Source organism: Salvelinus alpinus, chromosome 22 (genome assembly GCF_045679555.1).
Source record: "Salvelinus alpinus chromosome 22, SLU_Salpinus.1, whole genome shotgun sequence".
NCBI classification, from domain to species: Eukaryota; Metazoa; Chordata; class Actinopteri; order Salmoniformes; family Salmonidae; genus Salvelinus; species Salvelinus alpinus.
The window spans coordinates 36,767,132-36,788,735 of record NC_092107.1 but is presented as its reverse complement, the minus strand read 5'-3'; the positions used below and the strand labels follow the sequence as shown (position 1 = coordinate 36,788,735).

General features: G+C 43.5%; 2 protein-coding genes across 2 annotated transcripts in view; both read left to right on the top strand.

Annotated features, from left to right (window-relative positions):
* The first annotated feature begins 454 nt into the window (after positions 1-454).
* On the top strand, positions 455-17,325 carry LOC139549660 (uncharacterized). Its single transcript, XM_071360327.1, is given in 14 exon segments — positions 455-1,552; positions 2,468-2,753; positions 2,905-3,711; positions 4,891-5,121; positions 5,249-5,390; positions 5,523-6,433; positions 12,412-12,444; positions 12,446-12,557; positions 13,954-14,047; positions 14,328-14,622; positions 14,848-15,606; positions 15,742-16,029; positions 16,164-16,287; positions 16,412-17,325. Coding segments are annotated over 14 exon segments (5,208 nt in total). The 5' UTR covers positions 455-1,340.
* A 1,864-nt stretch (positions 17,326-19,189) lies between these two features.
* LOC139549807 (extracellular calcium-sensing receptor-like) overlaps positions 19,190-21,604 on the top strand; it is a 3,609-nt gene continuing 1,194 nt past the window's right edge. The window contains exons 1-4 of the mRNA XM_071360557.1: positions 19,190-19,459; positions 20,013-20,825; positions 20,977-21,204; positions 21,510-21,604. The exon at positions 21,510-21,604 is cut by the window's right edge and continues 29 nt beyond it. Coding sequence (XP_071216658.1) covers positions 19,205-19,459; positions 20,013-20,825; positions 20,977-21,204; positions 21,510-21,604 — 1,391 coding nt within the window. The 5' untranslated portion in view covers positions 19,190-19,204. The remainder of the gene's footprint in view (positions 19,460-20,012; positions 20,826-20,976; positions 21,205-21,509) is intronic.

The following is a 21,604-nucleotide window of genomic DNA, read 5'->3' as shown; positions in this document are numbered from 1 at the left end:
ACCGCCGAGCACCGCCCGAACAAGGAGATTCAACGACTACGGCAGAAGTCGTGACAGTTGGGCTATATAGGACTCCTGTCTCTCTTGTGCTTTGTGCTGGCTTTTCTGGCTCGGAAGCTGCCTGACAACTTCAATGAGGCCAAATTCATCACCTTCAGCATGCTCATATTCTGTGCAGTCTGGATCACCTTTATCCCAGCTTATGTCAGCTCTCCTGGGAAGTTCACTGTAGCTGTGGAGATCTTTGCTATTCTGGCCTCTAGTTATGGTTTACTTTTCTATATATTTGCTCCAAAGTATTATATCATATTACTTAAACTTTATACACACTTTAGTATTGAGAGGGGTTGGGGAGGATGTGGGCGTTAGACAGGTCCCCCCCCCCCCCCCCAAAATGGTCAGTATTGTGAAATAATTCTACAGTTAAGGAAATGTTTGAATGGAGAAAGCTGATCCGAGAGCAGCGCTGTCTTTCTTTCGATCCCGTCAATATCGACACAGTCTCCAACGACGACGCACTTAGTGACCGTTCTCTCTGCGTAATGTTTTGGGAAACGCATGTTAAATCTTCGGCTGTTTTAGGAAAGACGCATCGTTAAAACAGTTGTAAACCTAGGTTTCATCGCTATCGGGAAACGGGCCCTGGATTGAAGTGAGGATAAATGGTAGGCATGTTTTCTGCTATCCTTTTTATGATTTAGTTATTATTTTGGGTATAAGGGAGGGTCACTTGTTTGTTTGTTTTTTTATCTTTCATGGAGAGTTTAGTTAAAATATATATTTCCTGAAGGGAGGGCATTCGATTTTGATTGAAGATAGGTCAGATTTTCTCCAGGTACTGCTTATTATAAATAACCTACAGTACATGTTGACTCATTGAAATAAGTTATTTCCTAGGGACAAATTATGACTAGAAAAACAATAATGATAAACTATTCACTAATACTCCAAAAACAACTCTCTTGTATTTCTGCCTGAATTACAGTTTCACCGGAAACGTTCTGATTTCCCCAAAAAACTCGCCATGTAAAAAAAATAAAGGTTTCTTCAGAGAACTCATATTTTAGAATCTATATTCAGAAGTGACTGAGCCATTGGTTCTGGGAAAGACACACGGGACTGCACCACTCTTACTTAAAACCTCTTAGGGATCCCTTTTAACACCTAATAGGCCAACTGTTTTGTCAATCACTCAGTGAGTGTCATCATTGGTTGAAACTAAGACATTGAAACAGTTGTAAGCTCCTATAGCATCATACCCTTCATTAATGGTAACATATAAAGGAGCCCAGATGGAGCATTGTCGGGACGGTGAGAGGTGAGAGACTCGGTGAAAAGCTATGCTGCAGCTAGCAGACCTTCTGGTGATCCCTCTGCTGATAGTGACAGCTAAGGCTGGGCAGCCTGTGTGCAGATCTTATGGAACAAAAGAACTGTCACAGTTCTCAAAGGAGGGAGACATCAACTTAGGAGGTATTTTCTCCTTTCACCAAAACCCAGTCAGTGTGAATCCAACTCTGCAGGTCAACCCAGGAAGCATCCAGTGTGAAGGGTAAGAACATGTTGAATAGTTTGCTGTGAATCATAATGCTTATGTCTCTGTTCACATGGACAAACATGTATGTTCACAGGTGTGTAAAAGAAATTATGTTTCTAAAAGTGTTGAAAACTGTCTGTCCCTGGCTGGGGTTTACACTGACTAAATGCTTTATTGGTCTGTCTCTGGCTGGGGCTTTCACATACTAAATGCCTTATAGTTCTCTGGCTGGGTTTTCACTGACAATGCTTTACAGGTCTCTGGCTGGGGTTTTCACTGACAATGCTTTACAGGTTTCTGGCTGGGGTTTTCACTGACAATGCTTTACAGGTTTCTGGCTGGGGTTTTCACTGACAATGCTTTACAGGTCTCTGGCTGGGGTTTTCACTGAAAATGCTTTACAGGTCTCTGGCTGGGGTTTTCACTGACAATGCTTTACAGGTCTCTGGCTGGGGTTTTCACTGACAATGCTTTACAGGTCTCTGGCTGGGGTTTTCACTGACAATGCTTTACAGGTCTCTGGCTGGGGTTTTCACTGACAATGCTTTACAGGTCTCTGGCTGGGGTTTTCACTGACAATGCTTTACAGGTCTCTGGCTGGGGTTTTCACTGACAATGCTTTACAGGTCTCTGGCTGGGGTTTTCACTGACAATGCTTTACAGGTCTCTGGCTGGGGTTTTCATTGACTAAATGCTTTATACGTGTCTGACTGTGATTTCACTGACTAAATGCTTTATACGTCTGTCTCTGGCTGGGGTTTTCATTGACTAAATGCTTTATACGTGTCTGACTGTGATTTCACTGACTAAATGCTTTATACGTCTGTCTCTGGCTGGGGTTTTCACTGATTAAATGCTTTATACGTCTGTCTCTGGCTGGAATTTCTCTGACTAAAACTGAAGTGACAGTACTAGAAGTCGTCTCTGCAGGCTGGACCCAGGTGAGCTCCAGTATGCCCAAACTATGATCTTTGCCATAGAGGAGATCAATAACAGCTCTGAGCTGCTGCCAGGGCTGTCTCTGGGCTACAGGATCTTTGACTCGTGTCCCAGCATCCCCCTGTCTGTGCGGGCGTCCCTGGCTCTGATGAATGGATATGAGGAGGAGCCACAGAGCTGCACCAAGCCCTCCACTGTGCATGCTGTCATAGGGGAGACCACCTCCACCTCCACTATAGCCATGGCACGCACCATGGGGCCCTTCCACATACCAGTGGTGAGTCAGGGAGTGTATGTGTGTATGTATTGAGAGAGTGAAAGGCAGAGATGATACTATGTGAAAATACTGCCGTGCCCATGTGCTACTTTTACAGAACGGCAACGTTGGAGCAGTGTGTTAGAAACGTCTGTCTTTGTTGTCTTTCCAGCTCAGTCATTCAGCCACCTGTGCTTGTCTGAGTAACAGAAGGCAATACCCTTCATTCTTCAGAACCATCCCCAGTGACCACTACCAGAGCAGAGCCCTGGCCCAGCTGGTCAAACACTTTGGCTGGACCTGGGTGGGGGCCATCAGAACCAACAGTGACTATGGTAACAATGGCATGGCCACCTTCCTGAAAGCAGCGTCCAGTGAAGGGGTGTGTGTAGACTACTCAGTGGCAATCTACAGGACCGACCCCAGAGAGTGGTTCCTGAAGGTGGTGGACATCATTAAACAGTCCACCTCCAAGGTGATCGTGGCGTTTGCAGACGGCACAGACCTGGAAATCCTGATAAAAGAGCTGTACCTGCAGAATGTGACGGGGTTGCAGTGGGTGGGTAGCGAGGGATGGATCACCTACCGTTACATCGCCTCCCACGTCAACTACGCTGTGGTCCAGGGGGCGGTGGGCTTCGCCGTGCCCAACGCGGTCATCCCCGGCCTGGGGGAGTTCTTGGCCAACAGGCGGCCCTCCACCCAGCTGGGGGACAGGGGTCTGGTGGAGTTGTGGGAGAGCGTGTTCAGCTGCAGCATGACTCCTGGCTCTCCGGTCAGAGCCTGCACAGGGAGGGAGTCCCTGAGAGACACGGGCTCCCGCTACACAGATGTGTCAGACGCTAGTCTGCTCAACAACATCTATAAGGCTGTGTACGCTGTGGCTCACGCTCTACACCTGCTCACTACCTGTCAGAGTGGACAGGGGCCATTTCAAGATAACACATGTGCAGCCAGGGATAAAATAGAGCCGTGGCAGGTAAAGTAACTCTGTGGCTTTACTAAGCCAACAAATAACACCTGTAGCCTGTAACTATGTGACTTTACTAAGCCAACAAATAACACCTGTAGCCTGTAACTATGTGGCGTTACTAAGCCAACAAATAACACCTGTAGCCTGTAACTATGTGGTGTTACTAAGCCAACAAATAACACCTGTAGCCTGTAACTATGTGGCGTTACTAAGCCAACAAATAACACCTGTAGCCTGTAACTATGTGGCGTTACTATGTTAACAAATAACACCTGTAGCTTGTAACTATGTGGCGTTACTAAGATAACAAATAACAACTGTAGCCTGTAACGATGTGGCATTACTAAGATAACAAATAACACCTGTAGCCTGTAACTATGTGGCATTACTAAGATAACAAATAACACCTGTAGCTTGTAACTATGTGGCGTTACTAAGATAACAAATAACACCTGTAGCCTGTAACTATGTGGCGTTACTAAGATAACAAATAACACCTGTAGCCTGTAACTATGTGGCATTACTAAGATAACAAATAACACCTGTATCTTGTAACTATGTGGCGTTACTAAGATAACAAATAACATCTGTAGCCTGTAACTATGTGGCGTTACTAAGATAACAAATAACACCATTTGCCTATGACACGAGGTCGGGTGGAGAACGTAAGATTGTGTTAAAAAAAATACCACTGGGCCTCCCGAGTAGCGCAGTGGTCTAAGGCACTGCATCGTTGTTGCTAGATGTGCCTATAGAAATTCTGGGTTTGAGTCCAGGCTCTGTCGCAGCCGCCCGGGACTCGGAAACCCATGGGGCGGCGCACAATTGGCCCAGAGTCGTCCGGGTTAGGGGAGGGTTTTGCTGGCAGGGATGTCCTTGTCCCATCGCGCTCTAGCGACTCCTATGGCAGGCCGGGCGCATGCACGCTGACACGGTCGCCAAGTGTACTGTGTTTCCTCCGACACATTGGTGTGGCTGGCTTCTGGGTTAAGCGAGCAGTGTGGCTTGGTTAGGGGCGTGTTTCGGAGGGCGCATGACTCTCGACCTTCGCCTCTCCCGAGTGCATACGGGAATTGCAGCGATGAGACAGGGACTGTAACTACCAATTAGATACAACGAAATTGGGGGAAAAAAGGGGTAAAAAGTTCAAAAATCAACACCACTTATTTTCTTTTCTTCCTCCAGGTGTTACATTACCTGACCCAGGTGAATTTCACCACTAGGCATGGTGAGAGGGTGTTCTTTGATGATCAGGGGGACCCATCGGCACGCTACGCCCTGGTCAACTGGCAGATGGATAACACAGGGTACATCTCGTTTGAGACCATCGGCTACTATGACGCCTCACAACCAGAGGGCCAGAAGTTTGAGATGAAGGAAGGTGTGAGTGCTGTCTGGGCAGACAATCAGTCTGAGGTGAAGACTTGTTAGGGAGAAGCGTCTATTAATCATTCATCACAACTGTGTTCCTTTAAGAGTTTTGCATTAATGTATACTGTATACTTGTGTGTGTTTTAAATATGAGTGATCCCTTGGCGTAAAGGGTGTCTGTGTGTTCCAGGTACCCAGGTCTATCTGCAGTGAGAGCTGTCTGCCAGGGACACGCAGGGCCTTCGTTAAGGGGAAACCTTTCTGTTGCTTTGACTGCATCGCCTGTGCAGACGAGGAGTTCAGCAACACCACAAGTGAGACCTCAGGACTCGTAGCTTTTACGCTAGCCTTCATCCTGTTCATGTTGGGAAAAATCTCAGCCAGCACTTTACTGGTCTATCTGAAGATGTACTCGCTGTACATAATCAAACTATTTATGCTTTCAGATGCAGTGACATGTACAACATGCCCCCCCGAGTACAAGTCAAATGAAGAGAGGAATAACTGTCATTTGAAAGGCATTGAATACCTCACCTTCAAGGAACTCATGGGTGTACTGTTGGTAGCATTTTCTGTGTTTGGTGGGTGTCTGACAATGACAATAGCACTGATATTCTTCAACTACAGAAAGACTCCCATCGTCAGGGCCAACAACTCTGAGCTGAGCTTCCTGCTGCTCTTCTCCTTGACTCTGTGTTTTCTGTGCTCTCTTACTTTCATTGGCCGGCCCTCTGATTGGTCCTGTATGCTGCGTCACACAGCGTTTGGGATCACCTTCGTCCTCTGCATCTCTTGTGTTCTGGGGAAAACAATAGTGGTGTTGATGGCCTTCAGGGCTACACTTCCAGCCAGTAATGTCATGAAATGGTTTGGGCTTCCACAGCAGAGACTCAGTGTTCTGGCTTTCACTCTCATACAGGTCCTGATCTGTGCTCTTTGGTTAACAGTCTCCCCTCCTTTCCCCTACAAGAACATGAAGACCTACAAGGAAAAGATCATTCTAGAGTGTGATGTGGGTTCAGCTATTGGTTTCTGGGCTGTGTTGGGCTATATAGGACTCCTGTCTCTCTTGTGCTTTGTGCTGGCTTTTCTGGCTCGGAAGCTGCCTGATAACTTCAATGAGGCCAAATTCATCACCTTCAGCATGCTCATATTCTGTGCAGTGTGGATCACCTTTATCCCAGCTTATGTCAGCACTCCTGGGAAGTTCACTGTAGCTGTGGAGATATTTGCTATTCTGGCCTCTAGTTATGGAATGCTCTTCTGTATATTTCTCCCTAAATGCTACATCATTTTATGTAAACCAGAGAAAAACACCAAGAAACATATGATGTGTAAAACGTCATCAAAAGCACTTTGACTTTGTTACAACACCTTTTGAATATATTTTTACTTTAAAATGTGTTGATGTTAGATGATATTGTTTATAAAGTCTTTTGTTTAATTTAATGTTTTTAGATAATATTACAGCTCATAAGTTACATCTCATATCTTTATATCCTTATCTGTGTATTATGCAAGAAACTATTTGTTGATAATGGTTCCTCTGCTAATTTCTCAGAGATCTCTTCTCAACTGTGATAATAACCATTGAAACTCAGTGACACTAATGAAATGTTCAAATCACATCTGACAGTTTATTTTAAAAGGTAAAATCACTTCACCAAAACAACGAACTCATCATGCTGCTTCTTTTTGTGCAACACTTAATTTTAAGGGGTCTTTATGTGTAATTACGCTGTAACAAGTCATGTGTTTAATTGTATAGTTACTCTGAAATAACAATATTTAACTGGTGGCAACTGCAGTTTGTAATTACAGAGGTGTAACAACAAATGCTTGTTACCATGCATATTACAAATGTGCAAGTGTCCATTTAATTTACCAATGTAGTGTTCAGTTTCTACTCAGCTGCATCCTATTCAGTAATAATTGTCACAAGGTTGTAATATCTTGTGGACAAATGCGCTGGGTGTCCCAGATTACAGACGTTGAAGGTTCAATAGGCTCTCTTTAACTACCTGTGAAAGCGAACTCTTCAAAATATCTACTCAATGTTGTTGACAGCAATTCCCCCCCCCCAAGAAAAGTGTACCATCTGGGTTTACTAAAACAGATCGGATATAGATCCACCTTACTGACTACCGTCTACCGTATGGATGTCATCCCAGATTATATTATTTTTTACTTTTAATTAATCTTACCCATTATGACAAGCTGAACCTCCTTGCCAACCAAATGAGAGGATAAACCCACGACTACACCACATAATACATGTAATATCTGCATAAGTACAATGTAATTACTAGGTGTTACACAGGCTTTCTTTCTCGAGTTAAAATGAAATGTTTTTCTATGTACTTATTACTCATTACCAAGTGAAAATACCTACAAAAGATGAGCTTCTACTTCAGTCAACTTTATTCAAACATGTAAAAAAGACCTTACATTTCTTACAAAATTATAAGGATGTTTAATTTGATTTTAAACATAGATACAGTTGAAGTCGGAAGTTTACATAAACCTTAGCCAAATACATTTAAACTCCTGATATTTATTCCTAGTAAAAATTCCCTGTTAGGTCAGTCAGGATCACCACTTTATTTTAAGAACGTGACTGTCAGTCTAATAGTAGAGATAATGATTTATTTCAGGTTTAATTTCTTTCATCACATTCCCAGTGGGTCAGAAGTTTACATACACTCAATTAGTAGTTGGTAGCATTGCCTTTAAATTGTTTAACTTGGGTTAAACATTTCAGGTAGCCTTCCACAAGCTTCCCACAATAATTTGGGGGAATTTTGGCCCATTCCTCCTGACAGACCTGGTGTAACGGAGTCAGGTTTGTAGGCCTCTTTGCTAGCACATGGTTTTTCAGTGCTGCCCACAAATGTTCTATTGGATGAGGGTCAGGGCTTTGTGACGGCCACTCCAATACCATGACTTTGTTGTCCTTAAAAGCCATTTTACCACAACTTTGGAAGTATGCTTGGGGTCATTTTCCATTTGGATGACCCATTTGCGACCAAGCTTTAACTTCCTGACTGATGTCTTGAGATGTTGCTACAATATATCCACACAATTATCCTGCCTCATAATGCCATCTATTTTGTGAAGTGCATCAATCCCTCCTGCAGCAAACCACCCGCACAACATGATGCTGCCACCCCCCGTGCTTCATGTTTGGGATGGTGTTCTTCGGCTTGCAAGTCTCCCCCTTTTTCCTCCAAACATAACGATGGTCAGTATGACCAAACAGTTCTATTTTTCTTTCATCAGACCAGAGGACATTTCTCCAAAAAGTATGATCTGTGTCCCCATGTGCAGTTGCAAACCGTAGTCTGACTTTTTTATGGCAGTTTTGGAGCAGTGTCTTCTTCCTTGCTGAGCGGCCTTTCAGGTTATGTCGACATAGGACTCGTTTTACTGTGGATATAGATACTTTTGTACCTGTTTCCTCTAGCATCTTCAAAGGGTCCTTTGCTGAGGTTCTGGGATTGATTTGCACTTTTCGCACCAAAGTACGTTCATCTCTAGGAGACAGTACGCGTCTCCTTCCTGAGCCATATGATGGCTACGTGGTCCCATGGTGTTTATACTTGCGTACTATTGTTTGTACAGATGAACGTGGTACCTACATGCATTTGGAAATTGCTCCCAGGATGAACCAGACTTGTGGAGGTCTACACTTTTTTTTCTGAGGTCTTGGCTGATTTCTTTTGATTTTATCATGATGTCAAGCAAAGAGCCACTGAGTTTGAATATAGGCCTTGAAATAAATCCACAGGTACACCTCCAATTGACTCAAATTATGTCAATTAGCCTATCAAAAGCTTCTAAAGCCATAACATAATTTTATGCAATTTTCCAAGCTGTTTAAAGGCACAGTCAACTTCTGACCCACTGGAATTGTGATACAGTGAATTATAAGTGAAATAATCTGTCTGTAAACAATTGTTGGAAGAATTACTTGTCTCACACACAAAGTAGATGTCCTAACCAAATTGCGAAAACTATAGTTTGTTAACAAGACAGTTGCGGAGTGGTTGAAAAACATATATTTTTTTGACTACAACCGAAGTGTATGTAAACTTCCGACTTCAACTGTATAAGCCTACTCAATCACATAAATCTGTAACCTAAAGTATGGAGAGTAGCCTAGATTAGTGGATCCCAAACTGTTGGCAATTTCTCGCATGGAATATCCTTCATTTCTCAGAACAAGAATAGACTGACGAGTTTCAGAGCAAAGTTCTTTGTTTCTGGCCATTTTTTGCCTGTAATCGAACCCACAAATACTGATGCTCAGTTTTATTGCTTCTTTATCAGTACAACAGTTTTCAGCTGTGCTAACATAACTGCAAAAGGGATTTCTAATGATCAATTAGCCTTTTAAAATGATAAACTTGGATTAGCTAAAACATCCTGCCATTGGAACACAGGAATGATGGTTGCTGATAATGGGCATTTGTACGCCTATCCATTAAAACTCTGCCGTTTCCAGCTACAATAGTAATTTACAACATTAACAATGTCTACACTGTATTTCTGATCAATTTGATGTTATTTTAATGGACACAAAATGTGTCTTTCAAAAACAAGAACATTTATAAGTGACCCCAAACTTTTGAACGGTAGTGTATATATTTTTCAAAATCTTTGAAATGCAAGAGAAACGCAATACAATCAGATAGGAGTTTAGGTGTAAGTCAGATTTTGGCCACCAGATGGAAGCAGTGTGTGCAGTTACAGACTGAGCCAGTGAAGCATTACATTACCACACTATATTTTGCCTCAAGTCTGCCAGGAGTTTGCCCAAATGTGCCAAATTGGTCAATTGATACATTTTCAAGTACATAACTATAGAGAACATACAAAAATCCTATGATAATAAAAAATGTAAGTTTACACACTCCCAGGAATGTCATACATCATGGATAATTAGCTTCCCTGCAGAAAAGACACGAACCTTCACACATCTAGATGGCCGGGCGGGGTGGGTGTGAGGCCAGAGACAGCAGGGGTTCAAACTGTAGAGCCCAGTTCCTACATTTGAATATAAAAATAGATTTTATCAAACAAAACCATGCTACATTTTATCTCTGGGACCCTCAGGATGACAAATCAGAGCAAGATTACTGAATGTAAGTACATTATTTAACTTCAGAGGTGAATGTATCAAACATGTTGCAGTGATAAAAGTGTTTTGTAGTTGTGCATTGTCCTCAAACAACAACATGGTATTTTTTCACTGTAATAGCTACTGTAAATTGGACACTGCAGTAAGATTAACAAGCATTTTAAGCTTTCTGCCCATGTAAGACATGTCTATATCCTGGAAAGTTGGCTGTTGTTTACAACGTCATTCTAGTCAAATTAGTGCACATTAGCAACAACCATCCCGGTTTAGGGACACCTATCCCGTAGAGGTTTTAAAAAGTTCCCCCTCAACCCGAGAAAAGCCCTGTCACTTGGGTAATATTTTGGGGTTTTACATGTGTGTTCCATCACATGTCGGGGTGACAGGTAGCCTAGTGGTTAGAGTGTTGGACTAGTAACCGAAAGTTTGCCAGATCAAATCACCGAGCTGACAAGGTAAAACATCTGTTGTTTTGCCCCTGAACAAGGTGATTAACCCACTGTTCCTAGGCTGTCATTGAAAATAAGAATTTGTTCTTAACTGACTTGCCTAGTTAAATAAAGGTGAAATAGGAAGTTGGGACCCTTCAGTTGAAAAGAGCTCAAAGTGTCACTAACAAAACAAAATCGGGTTAGAGCAGGAAGCATTTCCACCCTTTCACCTCAGTTGTACTATATAACTTTGGTGTAATCTTTCCCCCAAAGGCATTAATTCCTTTCAAATTAGTCAGATTACATGTAACACTGTAGGTACTTCCTACAAAATATAATTTCCTTTAACAAGAAGCATGCGGTCGAAATCTTACATTCAAGGGAGGGACTATGAAAATTTGTCAGCCGGTTATTGTCATCCAAAAGACTGCTGGTCTCACGGTAATTGACTGTTAATTAACACGTTTAGCATCTCCACATACAAGACGCTGCTGCCGGCTTTAGATGATCTACATTTAAAAAGTATAATAAATCAATTGAATATACACCATTATAATAAATCCTATATTTATTTTAGGCAGGTCTAAAGAAACACGAAGAAATCGCATTTCAGAAGTACAGAATATGAGTTGGCCAACTGTAAGCCTATGTTATCTGGTTATGCTCCATGCCATAGGCTGTAGGCTTGTTCATTTAGCTGACAAGATATGCTTGGGAGTCATGTGCCATTAATTTATTTTATCTGATTGTAAAATAAGAGGAATATATTGTAATTGAACTTTGTTTTTAGCTATTTGGCAACTTTAGTTGTGAATGATACACAACTTAGAATGTCTTAGAAATCAGAACATAATCATTGCATTAGGAAACTTTATAGACCACTTGACACTTCCCACATTTTGTTACATTACAGCCACATTCCAATTTAATTAAATTGTTTTTTTCCCCCTCATCAATCTACACGAAATACCCTATAATGACAAAGCGAAAACAGGTTTTAAGAATTTTTTGTAAATTTATAAACAATAAAAAACAGAATTACCTCATTTACATAAGTATTCAGACCCTTTGCTATTAGACTCGAAATTGATCATCCTTGAGATGTTTCTACAACTTGATTGGAGTCCACCTGTGGTAAATGCAATTGATTGGACATGATTTGGAAAGGCACACACCTGTCTACATAAGATCCAACAGTTGACGGTGCATGTCAGAGCAAAAACCAAACCATGAGGTTAAAGAAATTGTCCGTAGAGCGCCGAGACAGGATTGTGTTAAGGCACAGATCTGGGGAAGGGCACCAAAACATTTCTGCAGCATTGAAGATCCCCCAAGAACAGAGTGACCTCCATCATTCTTAAATGGAAGAAGTTTTGTACCACCAAGTCTCTTCCTAGAGGTGGCTTCCTGGCCAAACTGAGCAATCGGGGGAGAAGGGCCTTGGTCAGAGAGGTGACTACGAACCCGATGGTCACTGACAGAGCTCCAGAGTTCCTCTTTTGGAGATGGGAGAACCTTCCAGAGGGACAACCATCTCTGCATCACCAATCAGGCCTTTATGGTAGAGTTGCCAGACGGAAGCCACTCTTCAGTAAAAGGCACATCACAGCCCGCTTGGAGTTTGCCAATAGGCACCTAAAGGACTTTCACACCATGAGAAACAAGATTTTCTGGTCTGATGAAACCAAGATTGAACTATTTGATCTGAAAGCCAAGCGTCAGACTCACATCTAGAGGAAACCTGGCACCATCCTTACGGTGAAGCATGGTGGTGGCAGCATCATGCTGTGGGGATGTTTTCAGCGCAGGGGCTGGGAGACTAGTCAGGATTGAGGGAAAGATGAATGGAGCAAAGTACAGAAAGATCCTTGATGTAAACCTGGCCAGAGCGTTCAGGACATCAGACGGGGGTGAAGGTTCACCTTCCAACAGGACAACAACCCTAAGCACACAGCCAATACAACTCAGCAGTGGCTTCGGGACAAGCCTCTGAATGTCCTTGCGAGGCCCAACCAGAGCTCGGACTTGAACCCAATCGAACATCTCTGGAGAGACCTGAAAATACCTGTGCAGCAATGCTCCCCATCCAACCTGACAGAGCTTGAGAAGATATGCAGAGAAGAATGGGATAAACTCCCCAAATACAGGTGTGCCAAGTGTGTAGCCTCATACCCAAGAGGACTTAAGGCTGTAATCACTGCCAATGGTGCTTCAACAAAGTACTGAGTAAAGGGTTTGAATACTTATGTAAATGTGAAAATATTATAATGTTTTGTAAGAAATTTTAACAACAAAAAAAGTACCTGTTTTTGCTTTGTCAATATGGGGTATTGTGTGTAGATTGATGAGGGGGAAAAAAACTTTTGATCAATTTTAGAATTAGGCTGTAACGTAACAGAATTTGGAAAAATTCAAGGGGTTAGAATACTTTCCAAATGCAGTGCATTCGGAAAGTATTCAGACCCCTTGACTTTTTCCACATTTTGTTAGGTTACATGGAGACAAATTAGTGCGACAAATAAATTGTAAAATTTCCTGATCTTTTTCATATCTTTCAGATATAATACAGAGACTTCAAAACAAACTTCCTTTAGATTTTGTGGGGGGACTATCTAAAGTGACTATGTTATTCAACGCATTTGTATGGGCTATTAGCAGTAAGGCCAAATTCAATGTTTCATCAAATATTTTGGGGTGGATATTTTTTTTATACTTCAAGGGGTCTTAAAATTCAAAATCAAATAGCTACATGATCCTTGGTATGACCTTCTTAAAACAATTCCACACTAATCATACCAGTAATTTTCTACTAATCAATACAGTGTCATAATCCTCCTTGGTATGACCTTCTTAAAACAATTCCACACTAATCATACCAGTAATTTTCTACTAATCAATACAGTGTCATAATCCTCCTTGGAATGACCTTCTTAAAACAACTCCACACTAAACATGCCAGTAATTGTAACAACAGTGTTGTTATCATGACACAATGCAGCACCTCCCTCACTGATGCCCAATGGTGCTCGTTCCCTGGTGGAGTATGATTGTGTCACACTGTGCCGCAACGTATAAATATCAGTTTCAGCAATGCCATCCCTTTGTTGGGCACCTGTAATGCCAGCCTAGCACGCTACAGAAGCCTAGCAGTGTCAGGTATGCTGTCCACACATAGGTGGCCAGAGCAGGGCTGGGCGATGCTACAGCTGGTTCTGGTGGTTGCTCTATCCAGGGCAGAGCCAGATGACTTGGTGGTGTGCAGGCGGAGAGGAGGACCAGAGTACCCACAGCTGGCCAAGGACGGAGACATCATTCTGGGAGGCATCTTCTCATTCCACAGCAGCTGGCAGAACAGAGAGCTGAACTACACACAGAGCCCACCACCTCTGCAGTGCACCAGGTAAACTACTGGCAGGAATGAGGTTGGCATAATATTGAAATTCAGGGAAAATACTATGGGTAAGTTTTAAGAATAACATACATATTAAGAAAATAGCAAATTCCTTCTTTTTCTACTATGGTTGTCAACAATTATTGGTTTCAATAATGTATCTCTAGAATAATTTCATACAAAATATTTTTTGCAATATTTATTAATTAAGGAGAAAATATTGTTCATTTTAGTCAGGGAACATTTGAACCCCAAACCCTGACATTAACAACTGTCATGTTGGAACCAGTCTGAATTTCAGAGCGTTCCAGTTTACCCAGGCTATGCTGTTTGCCATAGAGGAGATCAACAACAGCACATCCCTGTTGCCCGGTGTCTCTCTAGGCTATAAGATCTATGACTCATGTGGCTCCATAGCCAGAGGGGTGAGGGTGGCCCTGGCGCTGGCTAACGGGAACCAGGAGACAGCCACAGAGGGTTCAGGTTGCTCCAGACCAGCCCAGGTTCAGGCCATCATGGGGGAGGACTCCTCCTCACCCAGCATGGCCACTGCTACCGTCCTCGGTCCCTTCCATATCCCGATGGTAGGTAGTGGGCAGGGTTAGGAGTCAAGAGGGTATCAGTGTATTAAGATGTTCTATACATTAATTCAAAACATGCTCATTGGTAGTCATTAAAAACTTTTTGAAAAATGCTTTCTCCCCTAAATAGTAGTATTTGGATGTGTTGTCTATTCTTATACTGTCGATAGATAGTTGTGTGTCCTAATTGGTTGTCTATTGTTACTCCTGTACTATTTTTATCCTCAGATCAGCCACTTTGCCACATGTGGGTGTCTGAGTAATAAAGTCAAGTACCCCTCCTTCTTCAGAACCATCCCCAGTGACCACTACCAGAGCAGAGCCCTGGCCCAGCTGGTCAAGCACTTTGGCTGGACTTGGGTGGGCGCCATCCGAACCAACGACGACTATGGAAACAACGGCATGGCCACGTTCATTGAGACGGCAGAGCAGCTGGGGATCTGTCTGGAGTACTCTGTGGCCTTCTTCAGGACAGACCCTGAGGAGAAGCTGCAGAGGGTCATAGAGAGCATCAAGACGTCCAAATCCAAGGTCATTGTCGCCTTCCTCTCCTTCCTGGACCTAGACTTGCTGGTGAAGCAATTTGCCCGCCACAATCTGACAGGCTACCAGTGGGTGGGCTCCGAGGGATGGATCATTGACTCCTACATCGCCAGGGTGGAGGCCCACCACGTCCTGAACGGAGCCATAGGCCTGTCCATCGCCAAAGCCCATGTCACAGGGCTGGGAGAGTTCATCCTGGACGTGAGACCGCTTATCTCGGCCGGCATTGACAGCAGCATGTTCACTGAGTTCTGGGAGGCTCTGTTTGACTGTCGCTTCAGGCAGGGTGAGAGCTCAGAGTCCGAGACGGGTCAGTCTCAGCGAGAGTGTACAGGCAGGGAGAATCTGTCTGGGTTACAGAACATCTTCACTGATCTGTCTCTAATGGCTATCTTTAATAATGTCTATAAAGGGGTTCTGGCTGTGGCCCATGCCCTCCATAATGTTTGGGGCTGTGGGGAGACGTGTGGCAACAAGACACAGCCTGATCCACAGACAGTGAGTTGATGAGCACAAATTTTGAAGTGTAACTCAGATTTTCATATGTCGGACATTTCTGTTCAAACTGCACAAAAAAAGCTGGTTTGTGAACATTCCTGCTATGTTATTATTATTACTGTTATTGTTATGTCTCCTTAGCTTCTCCAGCACATAAAAAATGTGCGTTTCAAGACAAAGGAGGGGGAGGAGGTGTATTTCAACGAGAAAGGGGACGTTACTGCCAAGTATGACATCATCAACTGGCAGCCGAAGGAGGACGGCAACGTGGAGTTTGTTACCGTGGGTCTCTACGATGCCTCCCTACCTGCAGACAGCCAACTCACCATCAACAACAGCTCCTTAGTGTGGACACAGAATGCAAAGCTGGTGGGACTAATTGAATGTCAAATACACGCTATGTGTTGCAGGCTATCATTGGTAACAGTACACAGAGTAGTGGATTGTGTCACCATGTTCTCTAATGTATACCACCAATGCTTTTTTTTTTTTTTTTTTTACAGGTGCCTGTGTCAGTGTGCAGTGAGAGCTGTCCCCCAGGCACTCGTAAGGCTGTACAGAAAGGAAAGCCTGTATGCTGTTATGACTGTATCCAATGTGCAGAGGGAGAAATAAGTAATTACACAGGTAGGAACTAATCAGTCAAACAGTGATAAGAGAAAGAAAAACGACCTACACTGTTGTCCTGGAATGAAAAATAGTTTGTGTGTAGTCTTTATTAAACTTATTACATTCCTTTTGCTTTTTATAGATTCTGTCACCTGTGATCAATGTCATCCTGAGTTTTGGACCAACAAGAAGAGGGATATGTGTGAAAAGAAGGAAATAGAATTTCTCTCCTATGAAGAAATCATGGGAGTGTTGCTGACTGCTGTCTCCCTGCTAGGAACATGTATGACTAGTATTGTGGCATTTATTTTCTTCAGATACAAGAAAACCCCCATCGTCAGGGCCAACAACTCTGAGCTGAGCTTCCTGCTGCTCTTCTCCTTGGCTATGTGTTTTCTGTGTTCTCTTACTTTCATTGGCCGGCCCTCTGAGTGGTCCTGTATGCTGCGTCACACAGCGTTTGGGATCACCTTCGTCCTCTGCATCTCTTGTGTTCTGGGGAAAACAATAGTGGTGTTGATGGCCTTCAGGGCTACACTTCCAGGCAGTAATGTCATGAAATGGTTTGGTCCTCCACAGCAGAGATTGACTGTAGTGTCCTTCACGTTTGTCCAGGCTTTGATATGCACTCTGTGGTTGGTCCTGTCCCCTCCCTTCCCCATTAAAAACTTCACTACCTACAAGGAAAAGATCATTCTAGAGTGTGATGTGGGGTCAGCTATTGGTTTCTGGGCTGTGTTGGGCTATATAGGACTGCTCTCTCTCTTGTGCTTTGTGCTGGCTTTTCTGGCTCGGAAGCTGCCTGATAACTTCAATGAGGCCAAATTCATCACCTTCAGCATGCTCATATTCTGTGCAGTCTGGATCACCTTTATCCCAGCTTATGTCAGCTCTCCTGGGAAGTTCACTGTAGCTGTGGAGATCTTTGCCATTCTGTCCTCAAGCTTTGGGTTGCTTTTCTGTATATTTGCACCTAAATGTTATATCATTTTAATGAAACCAGAGAAAAACACTAAAAAGATGATGATGGGAAAATGTTCAACAACATCAGCATGAATGCGTAATTGTTTAGTCATATTTCTCATGATAATGTACTTTATTTTGACATTTTAAGTATTTCAGGTATGAACGTTTAATTGTTGAAAATAAACAATATATAACTAGAAAATGAATCGGTTGTTTTTTTTAAATTATGAACTAAGTCAAATTTAACATATATTTTTTTATTGTCAGAGTATGGCTAAACTGTAGTGAATGAGGTATATAACCTGAATACCATGCCAACCTTCCCAACAACCAGAGAAAGTACCATGCAACCTTCCCAACAACCAGAGAGAGTACCATGTCAACCTTCCCAACAACGAGAGAGAGTACCATGCCAACCTTCCCAACAACCAGAGTACCATGCAACCTTCCCAATAACCAGAGAGAGTACCATGCCAACCTTCCCAACAACCAGAGAGAGTACCATGTCAACCTTCCCAACAACCAGAGAGAGTACCATGTCAACCTTCCCAACAACCAGAGAGAGTACCATGCCAACCTTCCCAACAACCAGAGTACCATGCCAACCAACCCAACAACCAGAGAGAGTACCATGCCAACCTTCCCAACAACCAGAGAGAGTACCATGTCAACCTTCCCAACAACCAGAGAGAGTACCATGTCAACCTTCCCAACAACCAGAGTACCATGTCAACCTTCCCAACAACCAGAGAGAGTACCATGTCAACCTTCCCAACAACCAGAGTACCATGCAACCTTCCCAACAACCAGAGAGAGTACCATGTCAACCTTCCCAACAACCAGAGAGAGTACCATGTCAACCTTCCCAATAACCAGAGAGAGTACCATGTCAACCTTCCCAACAACCAGAGTACCATGCAACCTTCCCAACAACCAGAGAGAGTACCATGTCAACCTTCCCAACAACCAGAGTACCATGTCAACCTTCCCAACAACCAGAGAGAGAACCATGTCAACCTTCCCAACAACCAGAGAGAGTACCATGTCAACCTTCCCAACAACCAGAGAGAGTACCATGGCAACCTTCCCAAAAACCAGAGAGAGAACCATGTCAACCTTCCCAACAACCCGAGAGAGTACCATGTCAACCTTCCCAACAACCAGAGAGAGTACCATGGCAACCTTCCCAACAACCAGAGAGAGTACCATGTCAACCTTCCCAACAACCAGAGAGAGTACCATGCCAACCTTCCCAACAACCAGAGAGAGTACCATGGCAACCTTCCCAACAACCAGAGAGAGTACCATGCCACCTTCCCAACAACCAGAGAGATTACCATGGCAACCTTCCCAACAACCAGAGAAAGTACCATGCCACCTTCCCAACAACCAGAGAGAGAACAAAACATCCGGATCACAATGAGACAGAATCTCAACGTGTCTTTGATTTCTTGTTTGGTTGAGTGTCCCCTGGTCTCCTGAGACCTTCCTCCTCCAGGAGCCACACCAGGGCTGGAGCCATAGCAGCTACCCCTGCTGCAGGGGCGGGGGGCCAGGGGCTATATAAGGGCTAAGGCCGGGAGCTGTAGAGTCTAAGAGCCCTGACTGCACTACAGAGCCAGGAGCCATGCCACTGCTGGAGCTGGTCCTGTTGGTGCTGCTGGTGGTGATGGGGGAGGGAGAGCCAGTGTGCAGGCTGCAGAGCAGGGGAGAGCTGCCAGACCTGGCCAAGGACGGGAACCTTGTCATCGGAGGCATCTTCTCGTTCCGCACCGAACAAGATGGGGTCATAGACACATTTCAGACCATCCCCAAAATTCGTAGATGCATAAAGTAGGTATATTCATCATGTTTATTTGTTTCAAACAGTGTTGTTTTTTTGTTATTTGAAGTTTAAAGTGTACTAAATAATTTCTAACTACAATTTTTTTTTAGTTATAATTTCAGAGAATTCCAGTTTGCTCAAACAATGATCTTTGCAATTGAGGAGATCAACAGAGACTATGAAATTCTTCCAGGCATTAGGCTTGGATACAAAATCTACAATCACTGTGGCACTATGGATATACTGAGAGCTGCGATGGCTCTGGTGAACGGACAGAAGAGCATTATCAATGACAACAGCTGCACTGAATCGGACACAGTCCAGGCCATCCTTGGGCATTCTGGATCTACACCTACTATCGGAATGGCACAGATGGTTGGGAGGTTTCAAATACCAGTGGTAAGAAACAAAATGAACATAAAGTGAACAACATAAACTGCCTAGTAAATTACAATGTCATCTTGAACAAATTATTACTTCATGTAGCTTTTAAATCAAATGCACAAGTATCTACAGTGTGCTCTATTCTGTGATATTCAGAAGTGCTGTCATATTCAGAAGTGCTGTCATATTCAGAAGTGCTGTCATATTCAGAAGTGCTGTCATATTCAGAAGTGCTGTCATATTCAGAGTGATGTGATATTCAGAGTGATGTGATATTCAGAGTGCTGTGATATTCAGAAGTGCTGTCATATTCAGAGTGCTGTCATATTCAGAGTGCTGTCATATTCAGAAGTGCTGTCATATTCAGAGTGATGTCATATTCAGAAGTGCTGTCATATTCAGAGTGCTGTCATATTCAGAAGTGCTGTCATATTCAGAGTGCTGTCATATTCAGAGAGCTGTCATATTCAGAAGTGCTGTCATATTCAGAGTGATGTCATATTCAGAAGTGCTGTGATATTTTGTCACTATTGTCACAAACTGTCTTTTGTGACCCTCACCAAAACAGATCAGCCATTTCGCCACCTGTGGGTGTCTGAGTAACAGAAAGGAGTTCCCTTCCTTCTTCAGAACCATCCCCAGTGACATCTACCAGAGCAGAGCCTTGGCCCAACTGGTCAAGCACTTTGGCTGGAGCTGGGTGGGGGCTATAAGCAGTGATAATGACTATGGGAATAGAGGCATAGCCACCTTCCTGCTAGCTGCACAGGAGGAGGGAGTGTGTATAGAATACTCTGAGGCATTTGAACAGACAGGTCCGCGCCATGAGCTTCTCAGGATAGTGGAGATTATTAAACAGTCCAGTTCAAAGGTCATCATGGCCTTCATGACCCACAGGGAGATCAAGGTTCTGGTGAGTGAGCTCTACAGGCACAATATCACAGGACTGCAGTGGATCGGCAGTGATGCCTGGATCACAGACCCTTCTCTCACTGCCATCGAGGGACACAGAGCCCTGGTGGGCGCCATAGGCTTCACGGTGACCAGGGCTCACATCCCCGGGCTGGGAGAGCATCTGAGGGATGTCCACCCCTCTCACTTCCCCAACAGCATGTTTCTCAGGGATTTCTGGGAGATTGTGTTCGACTGCTCGCTCAATATGACTACAGAACCTAAGAGGAAGCCATGCAACGGCTCGGAGAGTTTAAGAGACGTGCAGAACACGTTCACAGATGTGTCCGAGTTCACGTTCACTAATAATGTGTATAAGTCTGTGTATGCTGTGGCTCATGCCCTCCACAACCTGTTGACATGTGAGGAGAGCCGGGGACCCTTCTCTAATGGGAGCTGTGCTCAACCCACACACATCCAGCCATGGCAGGTGAGCAGGAACCAGTCAGAGAATTCACTAGTTTTCGTTGTCACATGTTACGTATCATAAACAAATACGCTGGTGAGAGATTATACGTTCTTCTTCAACATTTTTTTTAGTAGCTGAACTATTTTTGTAATTTCTCCCCCAACCACAAAAGGTTTTGTATTACCTTCAAACAGTGAATTTCACAACAGAGGAGGGGGAGAGAGTGTTTTTCGATAGTAATGGAGACTCACCGGCTAGATACGAACTGGTTAACTTACAAACCACTAACCCAGGCACCATGGATGGAGTCACCGTCGGTACCTATGATGCCGCACTGCCAAAAGGCCACCAGTTCATGATGAATAACGTCAGTGTCATTTGGAGAGGAGGTAGTAAAAAGGTGAGGCTCTTAGTCACTCAAACATCTCTCTCAGGCTATATATATATATAATCTACAGTGAATACAAAACTATCTGTATTCTTCATATTCTATGTCAAAATACATTTTAGGATCTAAGTGTACACAAGTATATTGACATGATTCTGTCATTGCACTGCTTTTGATTGAATTGTTGTGGTTGTTTTTGCTGTTTTCTGTGTATCAGGATGCCTTTGTCAGTGTGCAGTGAAAACTGTTACAGACCCTGCTGGAGTAAAACATGTAACATTTACAGTAAACCGTGTATGATCTCTGTACCCCTAAAGATACCTGTGTCAGTGTGCAGTGAGAGCTGTCCCCCAGGCACTCGTAAGGCTGTACAGAAAGGAAAGCCCGTATGCTGTTATGACTGTGTCCCATG